Below are 23,548 nucleotides of genomic sequence, written 5' to 3'. Positions count from 1 at the left end.
CTCCGACAGTGCGGCACTCTCTCAATACTGATCTTCCGACAGTGCGGCACTCTCTCAGCACTGACCCTATGACAGTGCGGCACTCCCTCAGCACTGACCCTCTGACAGTGCGGCACTCCCTCAACACTGACGCTCTGACAGTACGACGCTCCCTCAGCACTGACCCTCTGACAGCGCGGCACTCCCTCAGCACTGACCCTCTGACAGTGCGGCACTCCCTCAGCACTGACCCTCTGACAGTGCGGCACTTCCTCAATACTGACGCTCCGACAGTGCGACGCTCCCTCAGCACTGACCCTCTGACAGCGCGGCGCTCCCTCAGCACTGACACTCTAACAGTGTGGTGTGAATCTGACACAGTGGGATTTGAACCCAGGCCCCCAGGACATTAACTGTGTCTGTGGACTGAAAGGCCTGTGATTTACCCAGTAGGGCATCGCGTCCCTATCCTGCTCACATGAGTGTCACCTCTTGATGACTTTATGAAAGGAATATCATTCCGCACTCTCCACATGATCAGGACATGCTGAGAACCCCAATCAGGCAGAATCTTACTGAATGGGGGATCAGGCCTGAGGGGCCGAATGGCCTGCTCCTGTTCCTTGTCTGTTTGTTTATTTCACTCAGTTGGCAGAGACACGATCTGATCAAAGATCACATCAATGCAGAGCTGTAGGACCCTCTGTCAAGCATCTTTGTGAGGGATATGAGGCCATTCAGCCCATTCTGTCTGTGACAGTCAGAACTGTAGAATGGCCTCTCTTTGTACATTTGTCATGGGAACAGCAATTGGCCATTCAGCCCATCAAGCCTGTCCCACCATTCAATACCATTGTGGCTGATCAAACACTTCAATCGGTTTTACTCAGCCCATCCCCATAACCCTTTATCCCACCAATAATCAGAAATCTACAATCTCAATCTTAATCATTCTCAGGGATAGAGAATTGCAAAGGTTCACAACCCTCTGGGTAAAAACAATTCTTATCGCCTTCCGAAATGGCATCCCCTTATTTTTAAGCTGTGCTCTCTCATCTCGATTCTGAACCGGGGGAACATGCTACCTGCATATCGATAAGTATTTTGAAGGTTTCAATGAAATCATCTCTCATTCTCTGAAACTCTGGAGAATACGGCCCCAGTTCACCCAATTCCTCTTCTTTGGACAATTCCATGATCCCAGGAACAAGGCTGGTGAACTTCTATCGCATTTCCTCTATGGCAATCATATCTTTCCTGAGAAAAGGAACCAGAACTGCACAAAGTACTCCAGGTACAGTCTAATCCAGCTCCTGGACAGTTACAGCAAGACTTCGGGGTACTCCTGCCTGACTTGGGGAACCCTTCAGGAGCTTGGGATGAATCTACTGGGATTGAGAAGAATATGAAATGTTGTTATTAAAATATCTAAGATCCTGAGGGATGGGACAAAGTTGGAGAGTCTGCCAATCTGGGAGGGTTCCTTGGGTAGTGGGGAGGGGTAGCCTAGAAATGGAGTGGGGGGGCAGAGTTTAAGAAAAAAAAGAGTTTCCCTTTAAAGACACGGATGAGGGAACTTCTTTTCCGTCCGAATCTGGAATTCTGAAGCTCGTCCAGGAATATATTAACCGAGTGCTGACAGTTAATCCAGTGAAAGCTTCTGGGAAAACACAGAGAAATGGAATTGAAATCACAATCAGGTCAGCCACCATCATGTTAAATGGTGCAGCACGATCGAGGGGCAGAGTGGCCTTATCCTGCTCCCGAATCCAATGTTCTGATGTCCTGTTCCTCAGAGCTGGTCTTACTGATCTCCCTCTGCCAGCAGACGGTGAGGCCAGCAGATGCTGGAGATCAGAGCTGAGAGTGTGGTGCTGGAAAAGCACAGCAGGTCAGGCAGCATCTGAGGAGCAGGAGATGTTCATTCCTGATTAAGGGCTTTTGCCCGAAATGTCGATTCTCCTGCCCTTCACATGCTGCCTGACCTGCTGTACTTTTCCAGCACCACACTCCCAACTCTGATCTCCCTCTGCCCACCACCTACCCACTGTACTCAGCACCAGGCACATCGCCAGCTCACTCCCCATCGAACAGCCTCTACCTCCTGCTTTGAGAATTCACTCCAACTCTCTCGGGTTAAAGCACACCAGCCCATGGCAGTGGGACCAGTGCACACAAACCATCAGGCTCTGAGAAGCATCTCGCTTTATATTCATTCAGTCACTGTGCAGGTCAACACCACATGGAACAGCTGAAGCCAAAACATTGTGTATTTTCTCAAAGCAGGTAGGCACAGCTCTTGGAGCTAAGGGAGTATGGGGGGAGAGGGTGGGGTTAACTATGATGATCAGTCATGACCACATTAAATAGCAAGGCAGGTTTGAGGGCCGAATGGCCCACTGCTGCTCCTAGCTCCTCTGTTTCTATGATTGAGCAGAGGCCAGACAAGAGTCCCCCACACTGCTGTGTGTCTGGAGTTACATGGAGAGTCATAGAGATGTACAGCACGGAAACAGACCCTTCTGTCCAACCCGACCATGCCGACCAGATATCCCAACCCAATCTAGTCCCACCTGCCAGCATCCGGCCCATATCCCTCCAAACCCTTCCTATTCATATACCCATCCAAATGCCTCTTAAATTTTGCAATTGTACCAGCCTCCGCCACTTCCTCTGGCAGCTCATTCCATACACGTACCACCCTCTGTGTGAAAAAGTTGCCCCTTAGGTCCCTTTTAAATCTTTCCCCTCTCACCCTAAACCTATGCCCCCTAGTTCTGGACTCACCTATCCAAGGGAAAAAAAACTTTGTGTATTCACCCTATCCACCCACCCCTCATGAATTTATTAAACCTCTGTAAGATCACCTCTCAATATCCGATGCTCCAGGGGAAATAGCCCGGACTGGACTGGGTAAGGATGGCAGATTTCCCTCCCTAAGGAACATTAGTGACCCAGATGGGTTTTCTGGCAATTGACAATAGTTCTTATTAATTCTTTTAAACCCATATTTCCACTGAATTGAAATGTCCCCATCTAGATGTTGGAATCTAACCCATGTCACCAGGACAGATGAATAGACAATTTTTTTTCCCTGAAGTGGGGGAGTCCAGAACTAGGGGGCATAGGTTTAGGGTGAGAGGGGAAAGATATAAAAGAGACCTAAGGGGCAACTTTTTCACGCAGAGGGTGGTATGTGTATGGAATGAGCTACCAGAGGATGTGGTGGAGGCTGGTACAATTGCAACATTTAAGAGGCATTTGGATGGGTGTATGAATAGGAAGGGTTTGGAGGGATAGGGGCCGGGTGCTGGCAGGTGGGACTAGATTGGGATGGGATATCTGGTCGGTGTGGACGAGTTGGACAGAAGGATCTGTTTCCATGCTGTACATCTCTATGACTCCATGACATTATCCTGGGGCTCAGGATGACTTGCCCAGTGTCACTTACCCCTCCCCCTGGCACATCACCAGGGCACTGGGAAACACTCAGAAAACAAGCCTCTTGAACAATGCCAGATCAATCCCAATATTCCACTGAACAATGACCAAGGGCCCAACATGCTCTCAGTGTTTCAGTTTAACACTGATCCTGGGAAACAAACAGTCAGAAAAATGGCAAAGAAGTTTTGAATATTTCTCTGATGTACAGAGCACTGAAAGATAAAGGATTCTGACATCACTGATTGTTCTCGTATCAGTTATGAATATCTCCGCAGCTCCATCCATCAGGCCAACGACAGTTTAATTACACACCGAGTGCCTCCACTAACTGGATGAATCACAACTAAAAGCATTCCTGCAAATAGCTGCTGGGCCGGGGGAGTGAAATCAACAGGAGTCACTGACAGAGAGGGATGTTGTTTTCAATTTATTCAACGTGTGTGGGTAGCATTGGGCTACCTGCACTAAGAGACAGAAAAAGCTGCAAAATACTCAGCAGCTCAGGTAGCAGCTGTGAAGCGACAGAAACTACAGTCATGTTCAAAAGGAGGGCTCAGATTAGATTCCCTACAGTGTGGAAACAGGCCCTTCGGCCCAACTAGTCCACACCGACCCTCTGAAGAGTAACCCACCCGGACCCATTTCTGTCTGACTAATGCACCTTACACTATGGGTAATTTCCCCATCTGGTCAGGCAGGTCAGGCAGGTCAGGCAGTATCCAAGGAACAGGAAATTCGACATTTTGGGCATAAGCCCTTCATCAATTTCCCATGGCCAATTCACCGGACCTGCACATCTTTGGAATGTGGAAAGAAACACACGCAGACACGGGGAGAACATGCAAACTCCACACAGACAGTCGCATGAGACTGGAATCCAACGTGGGACCCTGGTGCTGCAACGCAGTAGTGCTAACCACTGAGCCACCCGCCAAGTGAAAACAGGCTGAAGATGCTGGGATTGTCTCCTGGGAGGGCAGAAGGATGAGGGGAGATTTAATCAAGGTTTTCAGATTCATGAGGGGTCTGGACAGAAGGAACAGGAGAAATAGTCCCCAATGGGGTGGGGGAGAGGCCAAAGAATTAGAGAATGCGGATTGAAGGGGATTGATCAAAGAGTTGATGGAGACAAAGGGAGATCCAGACGGAGAGGGAGTCAAGATGGTGGAACCATAGCCCGTTTGAACCTGACAGGAGGAACTCACTCAATTAGATCAGAGGATTTGGAGCAATGAAGGGAGAGGATGGGACATAATAAATCACTCCTTCTGAAAGTCAGCACTGACACATAAAAATTAACCTTAAAATAATTCACATCCACTCTCTGCACTGAAGGAGTGGGCACTGTCAGAGGGTCAGTGCTGAGGGAGGGATGCATTGTCGAAGGGTCAGTGCTGAGGGAGTGCCGCACTGTCGGAGGGTCAGTGCTGAGGGAGTGCCGCACTGTCGGAGGGTCAGTGCTGAGGGAGCGCCGCACTGTCGGAGGGTCAGTGCTGAGGGAGTGCCGCACTGTCAGAGGGTCAGTGCTGAGGGAGTGGGCACTGTCAGAGGGTCAGTGCTGAGGGATGGCCGCACTGTCAGAGGGTCAGTGCTGACGGAGGGATGCATTGTCGAAGGGTCAGTGATGAGGGACGGCCCCATTGTCAGAGGGTCAGTGCTGAGGGAGCACCGCACTGTTGGAGAGTCAGTGCTGAGGGTGGGATGCATTGTCGAAGGGTCAGTGCTGAGGGAGCATCTCACTGTCGGAAGGTCAGTGCTGAGGAAGGGCCGCACTGTCAGAAGGTCAGTGCTGAGAGAGTGCCGCACTGTCGGTGGGTCAGTGCTGAGGGAGCACCGCACTTTCAGAGAGTCAGTATTGTGGTGCTGTACCAATTCTATCTCGGAGGACAAGGTCTGCAGGTACATGGGATCCCAATGCCCTGCAAGTTCCCCTCCCTAAGGGCATTGTGGGTCTACCTACAGCACATGGACTGCAGCGGTTCAAGAAGGCAGCTCACCCCCACCTTCTCTAGGGGCAACTAGGGACAAGCAATAAATGCTGGACCCAGACAGTGACACCCACGTCCAGGGAATGAATAATAATGATAAATGCCAGCCCATTACAGATGGAGATGGGAGAGTTTATAAAATACAACTGTAATAATAAAAAAGCTGAATAAATACATTGTGGCTATCTTCATTGAGGATGTCTCAAATGCTCTCTCTGAAATAATTAATTCTCAACATGGTAAAAATAAAGATGGAATTGAATATTAGTGAAAAGGTCACCTTGGATAAAATTAATGGGACTGAAAATCGATAAATCCCAGGCGCGCGTAGGTTCAGAGAATTCGGAACTAACCACCTGCCAACAGTCACTTCATTCTGTGAAAGTGTTGTCAGATTGTAAAGGCCAGGAGCAGGAGGAGGCCATTCGGCCCATCGAGCCTGCTCCGCTATTCAGTAAGATCATGGCTGATCTTTTTGTGCCCTCAGCTCCACTTACCATAATCCTTAATTCCTTAACTGTTTAAAAGTCTCTGTCTTTGCTTTAAAAACATTCAGCGAGGTAGTCTGAACTGGGCAGGGAATCCCACAGATTCACAACCCTACGGGTGAAGAAGTTCCTCCTCAGCTCAGGCCAAAATCTGCTCCCCGATATTTCCAGGCAATGCCGCCCCCGCCCCCCCCCCAACGCCCCCCCAACCCGCCCCCCAAGCTCTAGTCGAGTACTCGAGTCTCTCAAGTGCAAGGTTGGAAATGTCACAGCATTGTTTAAGAAAGGACGGAGAGTGACGCCTGGCACCGGCAGACCTGTTAGCCTGAACACAGGAAAACAGAAACTACTGGAATCTATTGTTGAAGGAGATTTGTGATCTTTCAACTGTCATTGTCTGACTGAACCCAGGCAGGGTTGCAGCTGGAGGATTGTGGGAAGGTTTGGTCATCCTGCTTAAAGAGAGATAGACTTACCATGGAGGGGGTGCAGAGGAGGTGCACCAGGCTGAGATGGTGAGAGTGTCCTCTGAGGAGAGACTTTGGAGAATAGACCATCTCTCGAGTTTAGAAGAATAAGGATTTCATAGAAACTTATAAAGTTTTTACGCCCAACAGGATAAGTTTTCCCTGACTGTGGGGTGTGTAACCAGGGGGCACGGTCCCACATAAGCAGTGGGTCATGTTGGACTCCAGTGAGGAGGAACATCTTCAGTCAGACAGAGGGGAGTGTTAGATTTCCCGACCCCAGAGACTGTGGAAGCTCCTTCACTGGGAAGGTTCAGGCTGAGATTGACAGGTTTCCAGCTACTCACAGGAACGAGCGAGTTCCTCTTGTAACACAGGCGTATGGTGTGGAGTGAGGTGATCAGGTGTAATCTAGACTAGCAGAGCTGGCTCGATGGGCTGAATGGCCTGTTCCTGCATTCCTGAGACAATCATCAATAAATCAATCGGCGGTTCAGGGGAAATGATTTCACCCAGACAGCGAAGAAAAGGAAGATCCCACTCACATCAGGAGTGGTCAAGGAGAATAATGTCAGTGTGTTGAAGGTGAAGCTGTATAAAGCCATGGGATGAAAGGATTGGAAGGAGATGGTGATGGAGGGATGTGAGAGCCAGGAGCTGGCAGGAGCCTCACGAGGAGCAGAAACAGAAACATGGAATCGAGGGGCTGAATGGTAGGTTCCTGTGTTACAGTCATAGAGATCTACAGCACAGGAAAATACCCTTCAGCACAAAGAGTCCGTGCCAGTCAGAAGGCTGTTTCCCCACACTTCACCCCCCCATGACCTTGTCATCACAAACCTACATCTCAATACGTTGTAAATGCTCAGGGTTTCTGCTTCCTCTCCCCCCCACCACAGGCAGGATGGTCCAGATTCCCACCACCCTCTGGATGAACACCTCCTGCCCTTTAGCTTAAACCTCAGTCCCTGGTCACTGAGTCCTCCCTCAAGGGGAAATGTTTCCTCCCGGCTATTTTATAAATCTCAATCATGTCCCCCTCAATCTCCTATACTCTAAGGAAAACAACCCCAATCTAGATTCGCCACCTTTAAGTGCATTTAAGTCATCATTGGACAAGCATATGGACGTCCATGGAATAGTGTAGGTGGGATGGGCTTCAGATTGGTATGACAGGTCAGTGCAACATCGAGGGCCGAAGGGCCTGTACTGTGCTGTGATGTTCTATCCAATCTCTTCATCAGTGAAACTCTCCAGCCCAGGCCACATCCCGGTAAACCTCCCCCTGCACCTTCCCCAGGGCACCCACACCCCTCCTGGAATGTTAATTCCAGAACTGCACACAGTACACTCACTGTGCTCTGACTACAGTTTTATACAGTTCCAGCATCACCTCCCTGCTCTTAAACACCACACCTTGACTAACAAAGACCAATCTTTCCAAATGCCTTCTTGACCACTGCATCCACCAGCCCCATGACCTGAAGTGTCCATTGGACATACACACCAAGGTCCCTCTGATCCTCAGTGCTCCCCAAGGTGCTGCCATTTGTTATATATTCCCGTGTGTTGCTTGAGCTGTCTAAATGCATCACCTCACATTTACTTGGATTGAAGTCCATTTGTCATTGATCAGACCATCTACATCCTTCTGTCCATCTTCACTATTTACCAACCCAATAATTACTCAGTATTCAAATCACAATGGTACTGCTGTGAATCGATTAACCCTTGCTGTGAAACTCATTCACCTGACCAAGGCTCATCGACCTGAAATGTGAACTCAGTTTCTCTCTCCGCAGACACAGTCAGACACTGAGTTTCTCCGGGAGTTCCTGCTTTTGTTCAGTTCAGTGCTGCTGTCATCTCTCTGGACAGCTGTCTCCCCATCTGAGTCTACCTTCAGGATGGAACGCACCTTCACTCTGAACATCCTCACTCTGCCAGGGCTAGTATCTCATCAGCTGAGCTCAGGACCAGCAACACTGCACCATCGACAAGCTGCTGGGGAAGTGGGAGAGTCTAGGTCCGGAGGAACATCAGCTCAGAGGAAGGAGTCACCGACTGAAGACAGGGATGAGGAGAAATGTCTTCTGTCAGGGTCGGGGGGGTGAACCTGTGAAATTCTTCACTGCAGAGGGCTGTCGGGACTGGGTCATTGAGTATATTCAAGGCTGAGAGAGACAGAGTTCTAATCAGAAAGGGAATCAAGGGTTATTGGGAAAACGCGGGAAAGTTGAGTTGAGGATGAACCAAATCAGCCATGATCTCATTGAATGGCAGAGCAGAGTTGATGGGTTGAATGGCCTACTTCTGTTCCTGGAGATGGAGATGGTTCACTTATTCTCTGAGTGAGGGAAACCTGACGAGCCTCCCCAGTCTAGCGTCCAAGTGACTCCAGTCCCAGAGCAATGGCGCTGACCCTGAAATGGACCAGTGATTGACTCAGTTCAAAGGGCAAATGGGCAACAATATTGGCCTTGCTAGAGAAGGCCACATCCTGGGAACAATATCAACAAGGCCGCTATATAAATGTATAAGTTAAACAGGTTGGGACTCGACTCACAGGAGTTTAGTGTCAGACGTCACAGACACCGGGTTATATCCAACAGGAGTATTCGAGCAGTCGGAGCATGGACACTGGCCGGAGTTGTGTGACTTCTGACCTTGTCCACCCCAGTCCAACACTGGCACCTCCACATCATCACTGGGGTTGAGAAGAATGGGAGGTGACCTTCAAACATGCATCAGATTCTGAACGGGGCAAGAGGATGTTTCCCCTCACAGGGGAATCTAGGAGCAGAGGGCACAGTCTCAGAATAAAGGGGCACCAATTTCAGACTGAGATGGGGAGGAATTTCTCCTCTCTGTGAGGGTTGAGTGTCTTTGGAATTCCTTATCACAGAGAGCTGTAGGGGCAGAGTCCGTGTGGATATTTAAGGCTGAGAGAGATTCTTGATCAGTCGGGGAATAGAGGGTGAAAGGGCAGGAAGATGGACATGAGGAATGTGGGATCAGCCAGGATACTATTGAATAGGGGAGCAGGCTAAAGGGGCTGAATGGCCTCCTTCTGTCTCTATTTCTGATAGTCTCATGGTCAGAAGTGTGAGAACTTTTGTGGTAAAGTGGCAGCATCTCACCTCTAGACCAGGAGGGCTTGGGTTTAAGTCCCAGGTGCTCCAAGGTGTTATCAATCCTCAACTGAAATATGAAAGCACTTATGATGAAATCACCCAGAAACCAGCTGGAGCAGGAGGCTGGCACTGTGCCCGTCACCCTCCCCTCACACAGACATCACCGATGGACAATCCCACCATCTGTTCGTTTATAAACAAGGCCATTGGCTCCAGAATGCCAGTGAGGGGAAACTCCCTGCACCAAGACAGAGCCTGGAATGTTACACCAACAGGTAACACAGACATTTAAACACAGATATGCCTTTCCAAGCGGAACTGGAATCTTAATGAGACTATTTCACAAAATGAACAACAGCTGTGAGGGCCTCCCTCAGCACTGACCCTCCGACAGTGCAGCACTCCCTCAGCACTGACCCTCCGACAGTGCGGCGCTCCCTCAGCACTGACCCTCCGACAGTGCAGCACTCCCTCAGCACTGACCCTCCGACAGTGCAGCACTCCCTCAGCACTGACCCTCCGACAGTGCGGCGCTCCCTCAGCACTGACCCTCCGACAGTGCAGCACTCCCTCAGCACTGACCCTCCGACAGTGCGGCGCTCCCTCAGCACTGACCCTCCGACAGTGCGGCGCTCCCTCAGCACTGACCCTCCGACAGTGCGGCGCTCCCTCAGCACTGACCCTCCGACAGTGCGGCGCTCCCTCAGCACTGACCCTCCGACAGTGCGGCGCTCCCTCAGCACTGACCCTCCGACAGTGCGGCACTCCCTCAGCACTGATCCTCCGACAGTGCGGCACTCCCTCAGCACTGACCCTCCGACAGTGCGGCACTCCCTCAGCACTGACCCTCCGACAGTGCGGCACTCCCTCAGCACTGATCCTCCGACAGTGCGGCACTCCCTCAGCACTGACCCTCCGACAGTGCGGCACTCCCTCAGCACTGACCGTCCTACAGTACGGCCCTCCCTCAGTACTGACACTCTGACAATGAGATCCTCCCTCGGTAGTAACCCTCCGACAGTGCGGCACTCCCTCAGCACTGACTGTCCGACAGTGCAGCATTCCCTCAGCACTTACCCTCCAACAGTGCGGCACTCCCTCAGCACTGACCCTCTGACAGTGCGGCACCCCCTCAGCACTGACCCTCCGACAGTGCGGCACTACCTCAGCACTGACCCTACGACCGAGCCCACTCCCTCAGCACTGACCCTCCGTCAGTGCGGCACTCCCTCAGCACTGACCCTCCGACAGTGCGGCACTCCCTCAACACTGATCCTCCGACAGTGCGGCACTCCCTCAGCACTGACCCTCCGACAGTGCGGCACTCTCTCAGCACTGACCCTCCAACAGTGCAGCATTCCCTCAGCACTGACCCTCCGGCCGTGCGGCCCTTCCTCAGCACCGACCCTCTGACAGTGCAGCACTACCACAGTACTCAGTGAGGAGTCTGATCCACACCCACAGTTTCTGTGCTGATTCGGTGAGCAGCTGTGGGTGTGGGTGACTGGGTCTCTCGTGTGTGTCTCTCGTTGTCCTGGTGAAGGTGGTGGTCAGTTTGGTTCCTTGTTGAGATTTTCACCAGTTCACTGGCCCTGGTATCTCACTGTGACATTAATCACACTCAGACCTCATTCCCTGTCGTCATGGAACTCTCTCTTTCATGAATGTTTTCCCAATTCCCTTTGGAAATTCTGATTGAATATGGTTGCTCTCCTTCAGGCAGTGTGTTCCCAACTGTACCATCTTGTCTTCGGTAGTTTAAACATGATCTGACATCCGATGATAAATCTCCAGCATCTCTGTGGAAAACAATCCTGCCATTCCTGGTGGATTTATTCATCTTGCTGTCTTACATCCTGTCTGTCGTGTCACCTCAGGTTGACTGCACCTCCCTGTGACTGCGCAGCGTGCGTTTGAACGTAGTGTACCGTTCATTCCAATATCCGTGAGACCTCGGGGCTGACTCTGTCACACTCTGTAACAACGGCCTTCAGTCCCACAGTGACTCAGGCTCATTCTGTGGTTTCTCTGGGATCCCACCCTGGCCTTGGTGCTAACCTCCTTCATTCACTTGACGGACATGGGCATCATTGGTTATGCCAGTGTTTACTGCCCATCCCTAATTGCCCCTTGAGAAGGTGGGGGTGAGCCTTGAACCGCTGATGTCCATGTGCTGTGGGTTGACCCACAATGCCCTTAGGGATGGAATTCCAGGATTCTGACCCAGTGACGTTGGAGGAATGGTGATATATTTCCAAATCAGGATGGGGATTGGTATGGACAGGAACTTGCAGGGGGGGTGCTGGTGTTCCAGTGTATCTGCTCCCCTTGTCCTTCTAGATGGAAGCGGTTATCGGTGTAGAAGGTGCTGCCTGAGGATCTTTGGTGAATTGTGGAGGGACTTCAGATACGGGGAAAGGTTAGAGAAGTTGTGACTGTGCTCCAAAAACTCATGAGGGGTCTGGACAGAGGGAATAGGGAGGGGGAAGAGGGAGGGGGGAGATGGAGATGCAGAGGCTGAGGGTTGAGGGTATTGAGCAGCAATGGAGACACAGGGAGGTTCACACAGAGAGAGGGAGTTAGGATCCAGAATTTCCTGCCTCAGGGAGTGAGGGAGACAGTGTCCATCGAAACAGGAATGGGATCAATATCCGAACAGGGAGAACGTGCAGGGTAATGGCAGGAAAATTCCACCAGCTCATTCAGAGAGCCAGTATTGGCACACTGGGCTGAATGGCCTGGTGCTGTGCTGGAACCGTTCTGCAAGGTTCAGATCAATGCTGAGGAAGTAGGTGACAGGAAGGCGAAGACAGGCCTGAGGGGTCCCCACAACCACCAGAGATAAACAGAGGCGGGGGGGGGGGGGGGGCGGAATAAAGACCCTCTGTGAATTGTGGAGTGACTGTCACCCCAGAGAGAGAGAGAGGGAGAGAGAGAGAGAGGGAGAGAGAGGGGGAGGGGGAGAGAGAGATAGAGGGAGGGAGAGGGGTGGGAGGGAGAGAGAGTGGGGGAGGGGAGGGAGAGATAGAGAGGGAGGGAGAGAGAGGGGGAGTGGGAGGGGGCAGAGGGAGAGAGGGAGTGAGAGAGAGAGAGAGAGTGGGGAGGGAGAGGGGGAGGGGGAGTGTGTGTGAAAGAGAGAGGGAGAGGGGGAGGGGGAGAGAGGGAGGGGGGGAGAGGGAGTGGGAGAGGGGCAGAGGGAGAGAGGGAGTGAGAGAGAGAGAGGGAGGGGAGAGAGAGGGAGATAGGGAGAGGGAGAAGGAGAGAGAGAATTGGGGAGAGAGCGAGGGAGAGAGAGGGAGAAGGAAAGAGAGAGGGAGAGAGGGGAGAGAAAAAGGGAAGAGAGAGAGGGGGAGATGGAGAGGGAGACAGAGTGGGAGAGGGACAGAGAAAGAGAGAGAGAGGGAGAGGGAGAGAGAGATGGGGGGAGAGAGAGATGGAGAGAGAGAGGGAGAGAGAGAGGGGGAGAGAGAGGGAGAGAGAGAGGGAGAGAGAGAGGGGGAGAGAGCAAAGGCCTGAGGTGAGAGTTCTGATGGAGGTGCAGAGTTCTGGGCTGTATGTATTACCCCGTGTTGGGGTATTGGGAATGGATTAGGTGGGGGTGTGAGGGTGCCCCTGCAGTGATGGGAGACTCACTCTAGAATCAAGATGGCAGTTGTGTTTTTCTCTCTCTCCACCAGACCTGCTGAGTTTCTCCAGTACATTCTGTTTTGGTTTCGATTTCCAGAATCTGTAGGATTTTGGTGTTTTTGAACATGCCCAGGTTGTTGTCCTTTAAGTGGCCTCCCCCCACCCACCCCGTGTCTGACACCCAGCGAGGACAGAGAGTGGGAGACGCAGACAGTGAGTCAGAGAGAGAGCTGGTGATTGTCATCTCCTGCTTTGACTGACTGTCTCCTTACACAGTCTGTCAGAACTGACACCATTTAACAGAAAACATCAGAGCAGCAGTGAGGAATTAAAGGGAGGTAATGGTGCGCGGTGATAATGCCATAGGGGTTAATGACCCGGAACTACAGTCTAACACAGACCGAGTCACAGATCAAATCTCACCCTGTCTGCTGGCAGAGACATAACCAGCAATTTTAACAAGTCTAGTCTATTGGCCATCACATTAAAAACCCATTGGGTTCACTATGTCCACCCTTACCTGATCGGGCCTACATGTAACTCCAAGCCCACAGCAACGGGAGGTAATGCTGAAATGAAGTCAGTCAGGTTTATCAAAGCAGCAGGAAGGAATGTAACTGGAAGGACCACCATCGAGTGAAGGACCAAGACATCCCCCTCACCGGGAACAGCAGAGAGATGGCCTGAGCCAAGGAGGAATGTCTTCACCCACACGGTTGCGAACCTGTGAAACTGCCTGCCCAGTTGGGGCTACCTCATTGAATAGTTTTAAGGCAAAGGTTGAGTTTTGAACAGTAAAGGAATGAAAGGTTATGGTGAGAGGGATTATGGGTAAGTGGAGCTGAGGCCACAAAATCATCAGCCATGATCTTATTGAATGGTGGGGCAGGGTCGAAGGGCCGAATGGCCTCCTTGTGCTCCTGGCCCTTACATTCTTATGTTCTGAGAGAAGTCAGGGACTCAATGCTGGGACTAACAGCTGATTGCAATCTGCCAGTGGGGCTGGAACCAATGAGGAATTCCTGATATTGGGATCTCATTGATGGATCAACAGAGCAGTCTCCTTGACCTTTAGATGCTGCCACTGACCCCTGGGATAGTTCAGCACAGAGATACCCATGTGGATTCAGGGACCATCACAGATCAGCCACTTGGATAGAAGCAAGAATATTCTACAGCCAGGCACAGACCCCTGGAAGGGTATTCACTGATCTCAAAGAGTCAGAGACTCATCCAGATGCACAGCACAGAGAAAGGCCTTTCTGCCCATCAAGTCTGGACCAGCTTACTGCTCTCTCATCCTTTCCCCTATACTTGGCCCATTGCATTGACGTGACCAGAGCCCATCTAAACACTTCGTCAATGTTTGAGGGTTTCTGCCTCTCCCACCCTCACAGGCAGTAGGTTCCACATTCCCACCACCCTCTGGGTGAACAAACGTTTGTTCTCACATCCCCCCAAAATCTCTTGCCTCTTACTTTAAATCCATGCCCCCCCTGGTCACTGACCTCTCCCTCAAGGGGAAACGTTCACCCTATCTCCCCTATCTATGTCCCTCATTATTTTATACATCTCAGTCACATCTCCACTCCTCCTCTGCTCTAAATAAAACATGATGTGGAGGTGTCAGGGTTGACCTGGGGTGGACTGGGATCAGACTGGGGTGGACTAGGGTGGACAAGCTCAGGGGTCACATGAGACCAGGCCGACAGGTTTATCGGGGAAGTCTGCTCCTTTATCGGGGAAGTGAGAGGGAAGCACACACGCACAAACCTTACAGGCAGAGAGCTCAGACGGCTGTAGTAATGGAGTGAGTGCAGTGTTGATAAGGTGAACAATCCCTGCAGCTGATCGAGAGTGTCAGACCGTGTGAGTAAAGTGTCAACAGCTGATTAGCGGGTGAAGGGATGACCTATAATCCAACTAATTGAGGCAGAGAGATAATTACACAAGATTAAAAATAAGATGGTGCTGGAGATAAATTAAATGACTGGAATAACACATTAGGTGTAAGAGTCACAGGTTGAGGGTCTAACCAAACGGTGTCTTCATGGGTACAGCCTCACCTGTGACCTGGAGTTCATGTCACACTACGTACTGTTCTGTATCTGTAACATCTTCCTTACCATCCTGTTTTGAAACCATCACCTTTGATAAATGGTTATGATCTCTCTACCTTAATTAGTTTGTACGGTTACTCGTTATTTTGATTAGACCCTCAGTCTGTGACTCTTATACCTGTCATGTTATTCCAGTCACTTAGTTTAGCTCCAGCACCACCTTATTTTTTATGTTTTGTAATGATCTCTCTGCCTCAATTAATCAGTTTCTCGGTCATCCCTTCACCGGTTAATCAGCTGTTGACACTTTACTCACACGGTCTGACACTCTCGATCAGCTGCAGGGATTGTTCACCTTATCAACACTCACTCACTCCATTTGCACTCTGTAGATGCTGTGGCTGGGTTCTTCCCTCTCACTTCACCCGATGAGGGGCAGTGCTCCGAAAGCTTGTGACTTCAAATAAACTTATTGGACTCTAACCTGGTGTTGTGTGACCTCTGACCCCAGTCTGTCCACTCTGTCTCCATTAGCTGAAACTCTGCAGCTCAGGTGACATCCTGGAAAACCGCCCCTCAGCCCGCGGGAGGACCGGAGAATGCTGGACAGTCAGAGTCAGAGTCAAGAAAAGGCACAGCAGCACATCAGGATTCCTGATGAAGGGTTTATACCCGAAACGTCAACTCTCCTGCTCCTCGGATGCTGCCTAACAGGCTGTGCTTTTCCAACACTTTTCAACTCTCCCTTTGACCCTCCGACAGTGCGGCACTCCCTCAGCACTGACCCTCTGACAGTGTGGCACTCTCTCATCACTGACCCTCCAACAGTGTGGCACTCCCTCAGCACTGACCCTCTGACAGTGTGGCACTCTCTCAGCACTGACCCTCCGACAGTGCAGCACTCCCTCAGTACTGACCCTCCGACAGTGCAGCACTCCCTCAGCACTGACCCTCCGACAGTGCAGCACTCCCTCAGTACTGACCCATGACAGTGTGGCACTCCCTCAGTACTGACCCTATGACAGTGCGGCACTCCCTCAGTACTGACCCTATGACAGTGCGGCATTCCCTCAGCACTGACCCTCTGACAGTGCGGCCATCCCTCAGCACTGATCCTGTGACAGTGCCCACTCCCTCAGCACTGACCCTCCGACAGTGCGGCACTCCCTCAGTACTAACCCTATGACAGTGCGGCACTCCCTCAGTACCGACCCTATGACAGTGCGGCACTCCCTCAGCACTGACCCTCTGACAGTGCGGCGCTCCCTCAGCACTGACCCTATGACAGGGTATGTGAACTAAACCCTGTGACACCCCACTCATTGTCTTGCCAGCCAGAAAAAGTTTTATCCCAACGTTGCTTTTTAATGTTTCCTCTTTCCAAGCTAATATTACCCCTAATCCCATGTGATCTTTCCTTGTGTATTATTCTTTTATGCAATACCTTATCAAATGTTTCAAGATGTCTAGATATGCTGCTTCTACAGGATCCTTATTAATTGGCACATTTTCAAAGAGCTCAGCAAATTAGTTAAATTTGATTTACCTTTCACACAACCACGCTGACCCAGATACTTTGTATTTTGACTCTTGAAATCTTCACTTTTCAATAAAGTCATAGAGTTATAGAGATGTACAGCACGGAAATGGACCCTTCGGTCCAACTTGTCCATGCTGACCAGATAACCCAACCAGGTCACCTTTCATTCTTCTAAACTCCAACAAGCACAGGCCCAAACTACTCAACCCCTCCCCATCAGACAATCCCTCATACCTGGGATCAATCTGGTGAACATTTACAACAGGATCTGGACCAGATGGGCCAATGGGCTGAGAAGTGGCAGATGGAGTTTAATTCAGATAAATGCGAGGTGCTGCACTTTGGGAAAGCAAATCTTAGCAGGACTTATACACTTAATGGTAAGGTCCTAGGGAGTGTTGCTGAACAAAGAGACCTTTCAGTGCAGGTTCATAGCTCCTTGAAAGTGGAGTTGCAGGTAGATAGGATAGTGAAGAAGGCGTTTGGTTTGCTTTCCTTTATTGGTCAGAGTATTGAGTACAGGAGTTGGGAGGTCATGTTGCGGCTGTACAGGGCATTGGTTAGGCCACTGTTGGAATATTGCGTGCAATTCTGGTCTCCTTCCTATCGGAAAGATGTTGTGAAACTTGAAAGGATTCAGAAAAGATTTACAAGGATGTTGCCAAGGTTGGAGGATTTGAGCTACAGGGAGAGGCTGAACAGGCTGGGGCTGTTTTCCCTGGAGCGTCGGAGGCTGAGGGGTGACTATGGAGGTTTATAAAATCATGAGGGGCATGGATAGGGTAAATAGACAAGGTCTTTTGCCCAGGGTAGGGAAGTCCAAATCTAGAAGCATCAGTTTGAGATGAGAGGGGAAAGATTTAAAAGGGACGTAAGGGACAACTTTTTCACACAGAGGGTGGTGTGTTTGTGGAATGAGCTGCCAGAGGACGTGGTGGAGGCTGGTACAATTACAACATTTAAGATTCCTGGTCACCATGGACGACTTGGACTGAAGGGTCTGTCCATGCTGTACAGCTCCATGACTCTGTGACCATCTCTGGACTGCCTCCAATGCCAGTACATCTTTCCTTAGTTAAAGGGCCCAAGAGTGTTCTCAATATTCCAGCTGTGGTCTGACCAGCACTTGAATAGGTTTTGACAAAACTCCCTAGTTTTATGCAAAGGCCAACATTCCATCCCATCGGATAGACCCAATGACCAGGGAGTTCAAAACCAGGAGCACAGTCTGGGAATACAGGGTGGGCCATTTCAGACTGAGATGGGGAAGAAGGTCTTCATCCAGAGAGTAGGAGAGCCTGTGGAACTAACTCTCTCCCACAGGAAGTGGTTGAGGCTGAAACACATTGAATGTTTTGAGAAGGAGTTTGATACAGTTCCAGGGCAAAAGTGAGGATTGCAGATGGGGATCAGAGTCTAGGTTAGAGTGGTTGATGCTGGAAAAGCACAGCAGGTCAGGCAGCATCCGAGGAGCAGGAAAATCGATGTTTCAGGCAAAAGCCCTTCTTCAGGAATGTGTTCTAGGGACTAAAGGGATCAAATAGTCGGGGAGAGAAAGCAGGAACAGGATCCTCAGTTGGATGATCAGCCATGATCATACTGAGTGGTGAGACACACTTGAAGGGCTGAATGGCCTCCTCCTGTCCCAATGTTCTTTGTTTGCCCTCCCTATTCCCGATGATACCTGGACGAGGATTCCCAAATCCTTCAATGCTGTGGGAATCTGCAGTCTCTCTCCGGAACAATGACCATCAGGTCCTGAAGGAGTTAGCAAGGAGTAAAGATGGAAGAAACTCTCACTAAACCACGCCCGGGGGTAAGGTCAGGGGCAACTAGGGTAAACCAGCAATCAGAGAGGGCGGGCGGGAGAACAAAAAGCAAGGGATAGAAATAACAGAAGTCAAAAGGGGCAAGAGAGATGGGAGGGCAATAAGAGAGGGAGGGCAGAGAGGCAGTGAGATTCTGTGATGGTGAGGTCTTTCTGTTGAGTCACTTTATCATCCCTTGGTTCCAGGATTTCTCCTCAATATGAGCCGGTTTGTGGAGTGTTTCCCAAAGCTGGTTACTGGGACGGGGTGGGGGGAGATGGGGTGGTATTTGTTGCCTACAGAGGGGTAACTGAACTGCCCCTCCTTCACACCTGATGCCTGGAGTGTGAGGGAGAGAGGAGATTGAACATTACTGATTCAGCAGACACCGCTCTCACTGCGCAACCCCCAGTCTGAAACCCTCAACCCCCTCCCTCTGTCTCTCTCTCTCTGCCTCTCTGTCTTTCTCCCTTTTTTTTAAGATCCCCTACAGTGTGGAAACAGGCCCTTCGGCCCCACAAGTCCACACCGACCCTCCGAAGTGTAACCCACCCAGACCCATTTCCCTCTGACTAATGCACCTAACAATTTAGCATGGCCAAATCCCCTGACCCGCACACCTTTGGATTGTGGGAGGAAACCGGAGCACCCGGAGGAAACCCACGCAGACACGGGGAGAATGTGCAAACTCCACACAGACAGTCACCCGAGGCTGGGATCGAACCGGGATCCTGGCGCTGTGAGGCAGCAGTGCTAACTTCTCTGTCTCTCTGTCTCTTACTCAATCTGTCTCTGTCTCGCTGACTTTCTCTCTGTCTTTTTGTCTCTCTACTGCTCTCTCTCCATCTCTCTCTCTCACTCTATCTGTCTTCCTCTCTCACTCTATCCCTCTGTCTGCCTGTCTCTCTGCATCTCTCTGTCTCTGTCTCTCTGTCTCTTTCTCTCTCACTGTCTCTGTCTGTCTCTCTCTTTGTCTCTCTGCCTTTCTCTCTCTCTGTTTGTCTGTCGGTCTCTCTCTCTCTCTGTCTGCCTGTCTCTCTGCATTTCTCTCTGTCTCTGTCTCTCTGTCTCTTTCTCTCTCACTGTCTCTGTCTGTCTCTCTCTTTGTCTCTCTGCCTTTCTCTCTCTCTGTTTGTCTGTCGGTCTCTCTCTCTCTCTGTCTGCCTGTCTCTCTGCATTTCTCTCTGTCTCTGTCTCTCTGTCTCTGTCTCTCTGTCTCTTTCTCTCTCACTGTCTTTGTCTCTCTGTCTCTCTGTCTGTCTCTCTCTCTCTCTCTCTACCCCTGTCTTCCTCTATTATCCAGTGGGTAACGCACTCAGGATGGTGCAGGGTATAACAGTGCCATTTCACTGTCAGGGGAATACAATATTAAAACATTCCGTGAACTCTCTGTGAGAGAAGAATGGAGTTTCTCCAGGTTTTCTGGTCAAGATTCCCTGTAAATTAGGTTCAGGAGTTGGGGATGTGACAGATCGGGGAACGTGGTAAACGTTGAGGAGGATAGTAACAGATTCCATCAGCATTGAGACCCACTGCTGAGAGGGACTGGGACATGACAAGTGTAATGTAATTCAGAAAAGTGATGCATTATCATTCTGTTGGGTGGGGGGTTAAAATAAAACAGGAGAAACTCAAGGTCACAATTGTAAGGGGGGGGGAGGTGAATGTGGTGACATTACACTCAGTCACAGTGTGGTTAGAGAGGCTGTGTGGGGCTGTGTGGTGCTGTGTGGGGCTGTGTGGGGCTGTGTGGGGCTGGGCCACAGCAGGCTGTTGTGATCAGGAACCCACTCCCTCGAATGACAGTGGAAACAGTGACAGAATAGTTCCAGCACAGCACCAGGCCATTCGGCCCACTGTGCCGATACTGGCTCTCTGAATGAGCTGGTGGAATTCTCCTGCCCTGTAACCCTGCATCTTCCCCCCGTTCAGATATTGATCCCATTCCTGTTTGAAAGCCTCGATGGACACTGTCTCCCCCCACTCCCTGAGGCAGGGGATTCTGGATCCTAACCCCCTCTCTCTGTGTGAACCTCCCCGTGTCTCCATCACTGCTTTCATCAATCCCCCTCAACCCTCAGCCTCTCCTTCTCCATCTCCTTCCAGACCCCTCATGAATCTGAAAACCTCGATCAAACCTCCCCTCAACCTTCTCCCTCTGAGGAGACAATCCCAGCATCTTCCAACTGTTCTTGGGACTGAAGGTTCTCATCCCTGGAACTATACACACTCCTGCAAATGTGTTGCTGGTCAAAGCACAGCAGGTTAGGCAGCATCTCAGGAATAGAGAATTCTATTCCTGAGATGCTGCCTAACCTGCTGTGCTTTGACCAGCAACACATTTGCAGCTGTGATCTCCAGCATCTGCAGACCTCATTTTTTACTATACACACTCCTCCAGCTGAGGTCGAACAGGGGGCCTGTACAAGTTCACTATCACCTGCTCGCTCGTGTACTCTATGTCCCTATTAATAAAGCCGAGGACACTGCCTGCTGTATTAGCCGTGCTCTCCACCTGTCCTGCCACCTTCAACAGAAACTCTCCAAAGGAAATTAAAAGAGGAATATTTTGGGGGGGGGGGTGCTTTGGGATGTGGAACAGTGGGCTAGCATTGACTGGGTCAATCTTTCAGAAGGTCAGTCTGGGCACAATGGCCTCCATTCATCATTGTATGACCATTGCTGTCTGTGGGAGCATACTGTGTACAAATTGACTACTGCGCTTCCCTTGGCTGTGAAAAACCTCAGGATGTGCTAGGTGCTACAGAAAGGTAAATATATCTTTTACATTCACTCCCTCTGTCTTTGCTGGAATATGTTTGTGGTTAAATAGTGGTTTGTGTCGAAATGTTTTGTTGGTGTGTCTCACTCTGTCTGATTGCCTTGATGGAGGCAATGTAAGGAATGTGGGGGTAAGAGAGCTGTGCCCCCCCTTTGGGCAGGGAGTCAGCGTGGGGAGGGGGGAGTGGACCCTGCCATTGAGGGAGATCAAAACTTCGAATCGAAAACGGATCCTGCAGATGCCACTGGGTCTAGCCCTCAGTTAATTGGCCAATTCTCACTGAGACACAATTGTTGGGAAAACATTCAGAATAAATGAGGACTTCAAGAGGGTCCTGAGGGAATCAAGAGGGTATTGTCAGGAAATACCTGGGAGTGGGAGTGTGGGGGTGGGGTGGGGTTACTAAAGGAGCAGTGGGTTAGCTGTGGGGGGAGAGGGGCATGAAAGAGGGGAGTGCAGTCTATTCCAAAAGCCCTGGTTCCAATGCCTTACCTTCTCCCATTTACTGATTCAGTCTGTCCTTTCCTCTATCACTGTCTCCATCTCTCTCCCTCACGCTCCTTCTGGAGTCTGTATTTTATGATTTTCTCTCCCTCTTTGTCCCTCTCAGTCAGGGGAGAAATTATTTGCCTCAAATCCCATTCAGAGCAGGTTTAACCCTTACCCAGAAAAAAATTTTCTCCTTCCCTCTATCTCCCTGTCGCTCTCTATCTGTCTCCTTCATTCCATCTCTCACCCTCCCTCTGTCTCATCTCTGTCTCCTTCCCTCCCTCCCTCTCTGCATCTCTCCCTCCCTTTCCTTCTCCCTCCCTTCTTCCCTCTCTCCCTCCTTCCCTCTGTCTCCTTCCCTCTCTCTCTCTCTCTCTCTCTCTGTCAGCAGCTTCCACACTCACCTTTTCTCCCGGTGAGGACAGCTCCCCCTGTTCCCGTTTCCCCGCACGATCGGTTCAGGATTCCGCTCTCGCTCCGGTTCTGACATTCCAGCAGCGGCCACAGGCTCCGGTTCCCGTCCATCCGCCCGGCTCCCGGCTCCCGGCTCCCGGCGGAGAGGCAGAGTGAGGGAGGGAGTGTGACAGAGACACGGAGGAGAGATGGAGAGAGGGAGGGGGAGGAAAGAGGGAGGGGAAGAGAATCTCAAACAAAAACAGGAATCGCTGGAGAAGCTCAGCAGGTCTGGCCGCATCTGTGCAGAGAGAGATCAGAGCTAACATTTCAGGTCCAGTGACCCTTCTTCATAACTGACTGGTTCCCTCCCTCTCTCCTCCCTCTCTCCTCCCTCTCCCCGATCTGTGTATGGGACAGACTCTCAGAGTCAGACCATTCAACCCATTGAGAGTGTGCTAGCTCTCTCCAGTCGGTCCCTCTCTGCTGTTTTGTAACTGATTCCTTTCCCAGTTTGTCTTTTTGGGAAGTTCCCACAGCCCAGTCAGCCAGCAGGATCTTTTAATAAAAATATTCTCTTCATCCCAGGAGCCCCCCTCTGGCTATTTTAGTGAGTCCCCTGATCCTGTGAGTCTCCCCTGAAGACTGACCCTCCTTGTCCCCTCCTGACCCTCAACCTCACAGTTCAAGGACAGACCAACCCTCTCTGTTCTGATCTGAACCCTGCCAGCTTCCCCCGTCTGTCCAAACTCTCCCCCCATCCCTGCTCCCATTCCGAGAAATCTCCTTCCCCAAGGCGTTCCCTACTTCCTAAAGAGCTGTCTCCCCCCACCCCCCACCCCACCCCACCCCCATGAGAAACAATGGTCTCCTGAAGTTCTGCTGAGGCTCTGAGGAATTATCGTACAAAGATTCATGAACCTTCCAATGTCTGTGTCCTGGCACAGACCCCACCACAAGCTGGTGCAGTCTCTAACACTGTTCCCTTGACCTCGTCATCATCGTCATCATCACTCGTTCTTTGCAAAATGCTACAAATCCGCATTTCTCTGCTGTGGTGAAACGTTGCAGCGTGCTGCTGTGCAGAGGGACCTGGGTGCCCTTGTGTGTGAGTCACAGAGGGTCGGTCTGCAGGTACAACAGGTCATTAGGAAGGCAAATGGAATCTTGTCCTTCGTTGCTAAAGGGATTGAGTTGAAGAGCAGGGAGGTTATGCTGCAGCTGTACAGGGTCCTGGTGAGGCCACACCAGGAGAACTGGGTGCAGCTTTGGTCTCCTTACTTGAGAAAGGATGTACTGGCCCTGGAGGGGGTGCAGAGGGGGTTCACTGGGATAATTCCAGAGTTGAG

The 23,548-nt window shown here is 50.8% G+C and overlaps 1 protein-coding gene across 1 annotated transcript in view; it reads right to left on the bottom strand.

The window, feature by feature from the left end:
* Positions 1-21,848, bottom strand: part of LOC132816913 (cholecystokinin receptor-like) — a 36,329-nt gene extending 14,481 nt beyond the window's left edge. The window contains exon 1 of the mRNA XM_060826934.1: positions 21,810-21,848. Within this exon, the coding sequence (XP_060682917.1) occupies positions 21,810-21,819 (10 nt within the window). The 5' untranslated portion in view covers positions 21,820-21,848. The remainder of the gene's footprint in view (positions 1-21,809) is intronic.
* Between the last annotated feature and the right edge of the window lie 1,700 nt (positions 21,849-23,548).

Source organism: Hemiscyllium ocellatum, chromosome 6 (genome assembly GCF_020745735.1).
Source record: "Hemiscyllium ocellatum isolate sHemOce1 chromosome 6, sHemOce1.pat.X.cur, whole genome shotgun sequence".
In the NCBI taxonomy this organism is placed as follows: Eukaryota; Metazoa; Chordata; class Chondrichthyes; order Orectolobiformes; family Hemiscylliidae; genus Hemiscyllium; species Hemiscyllium ocellatum.
The sequence above is the reverse complement of the archived record's forward strand: the minus strand, read 5'-3'. Positions and strand labels throughout refer to the sequence as shown.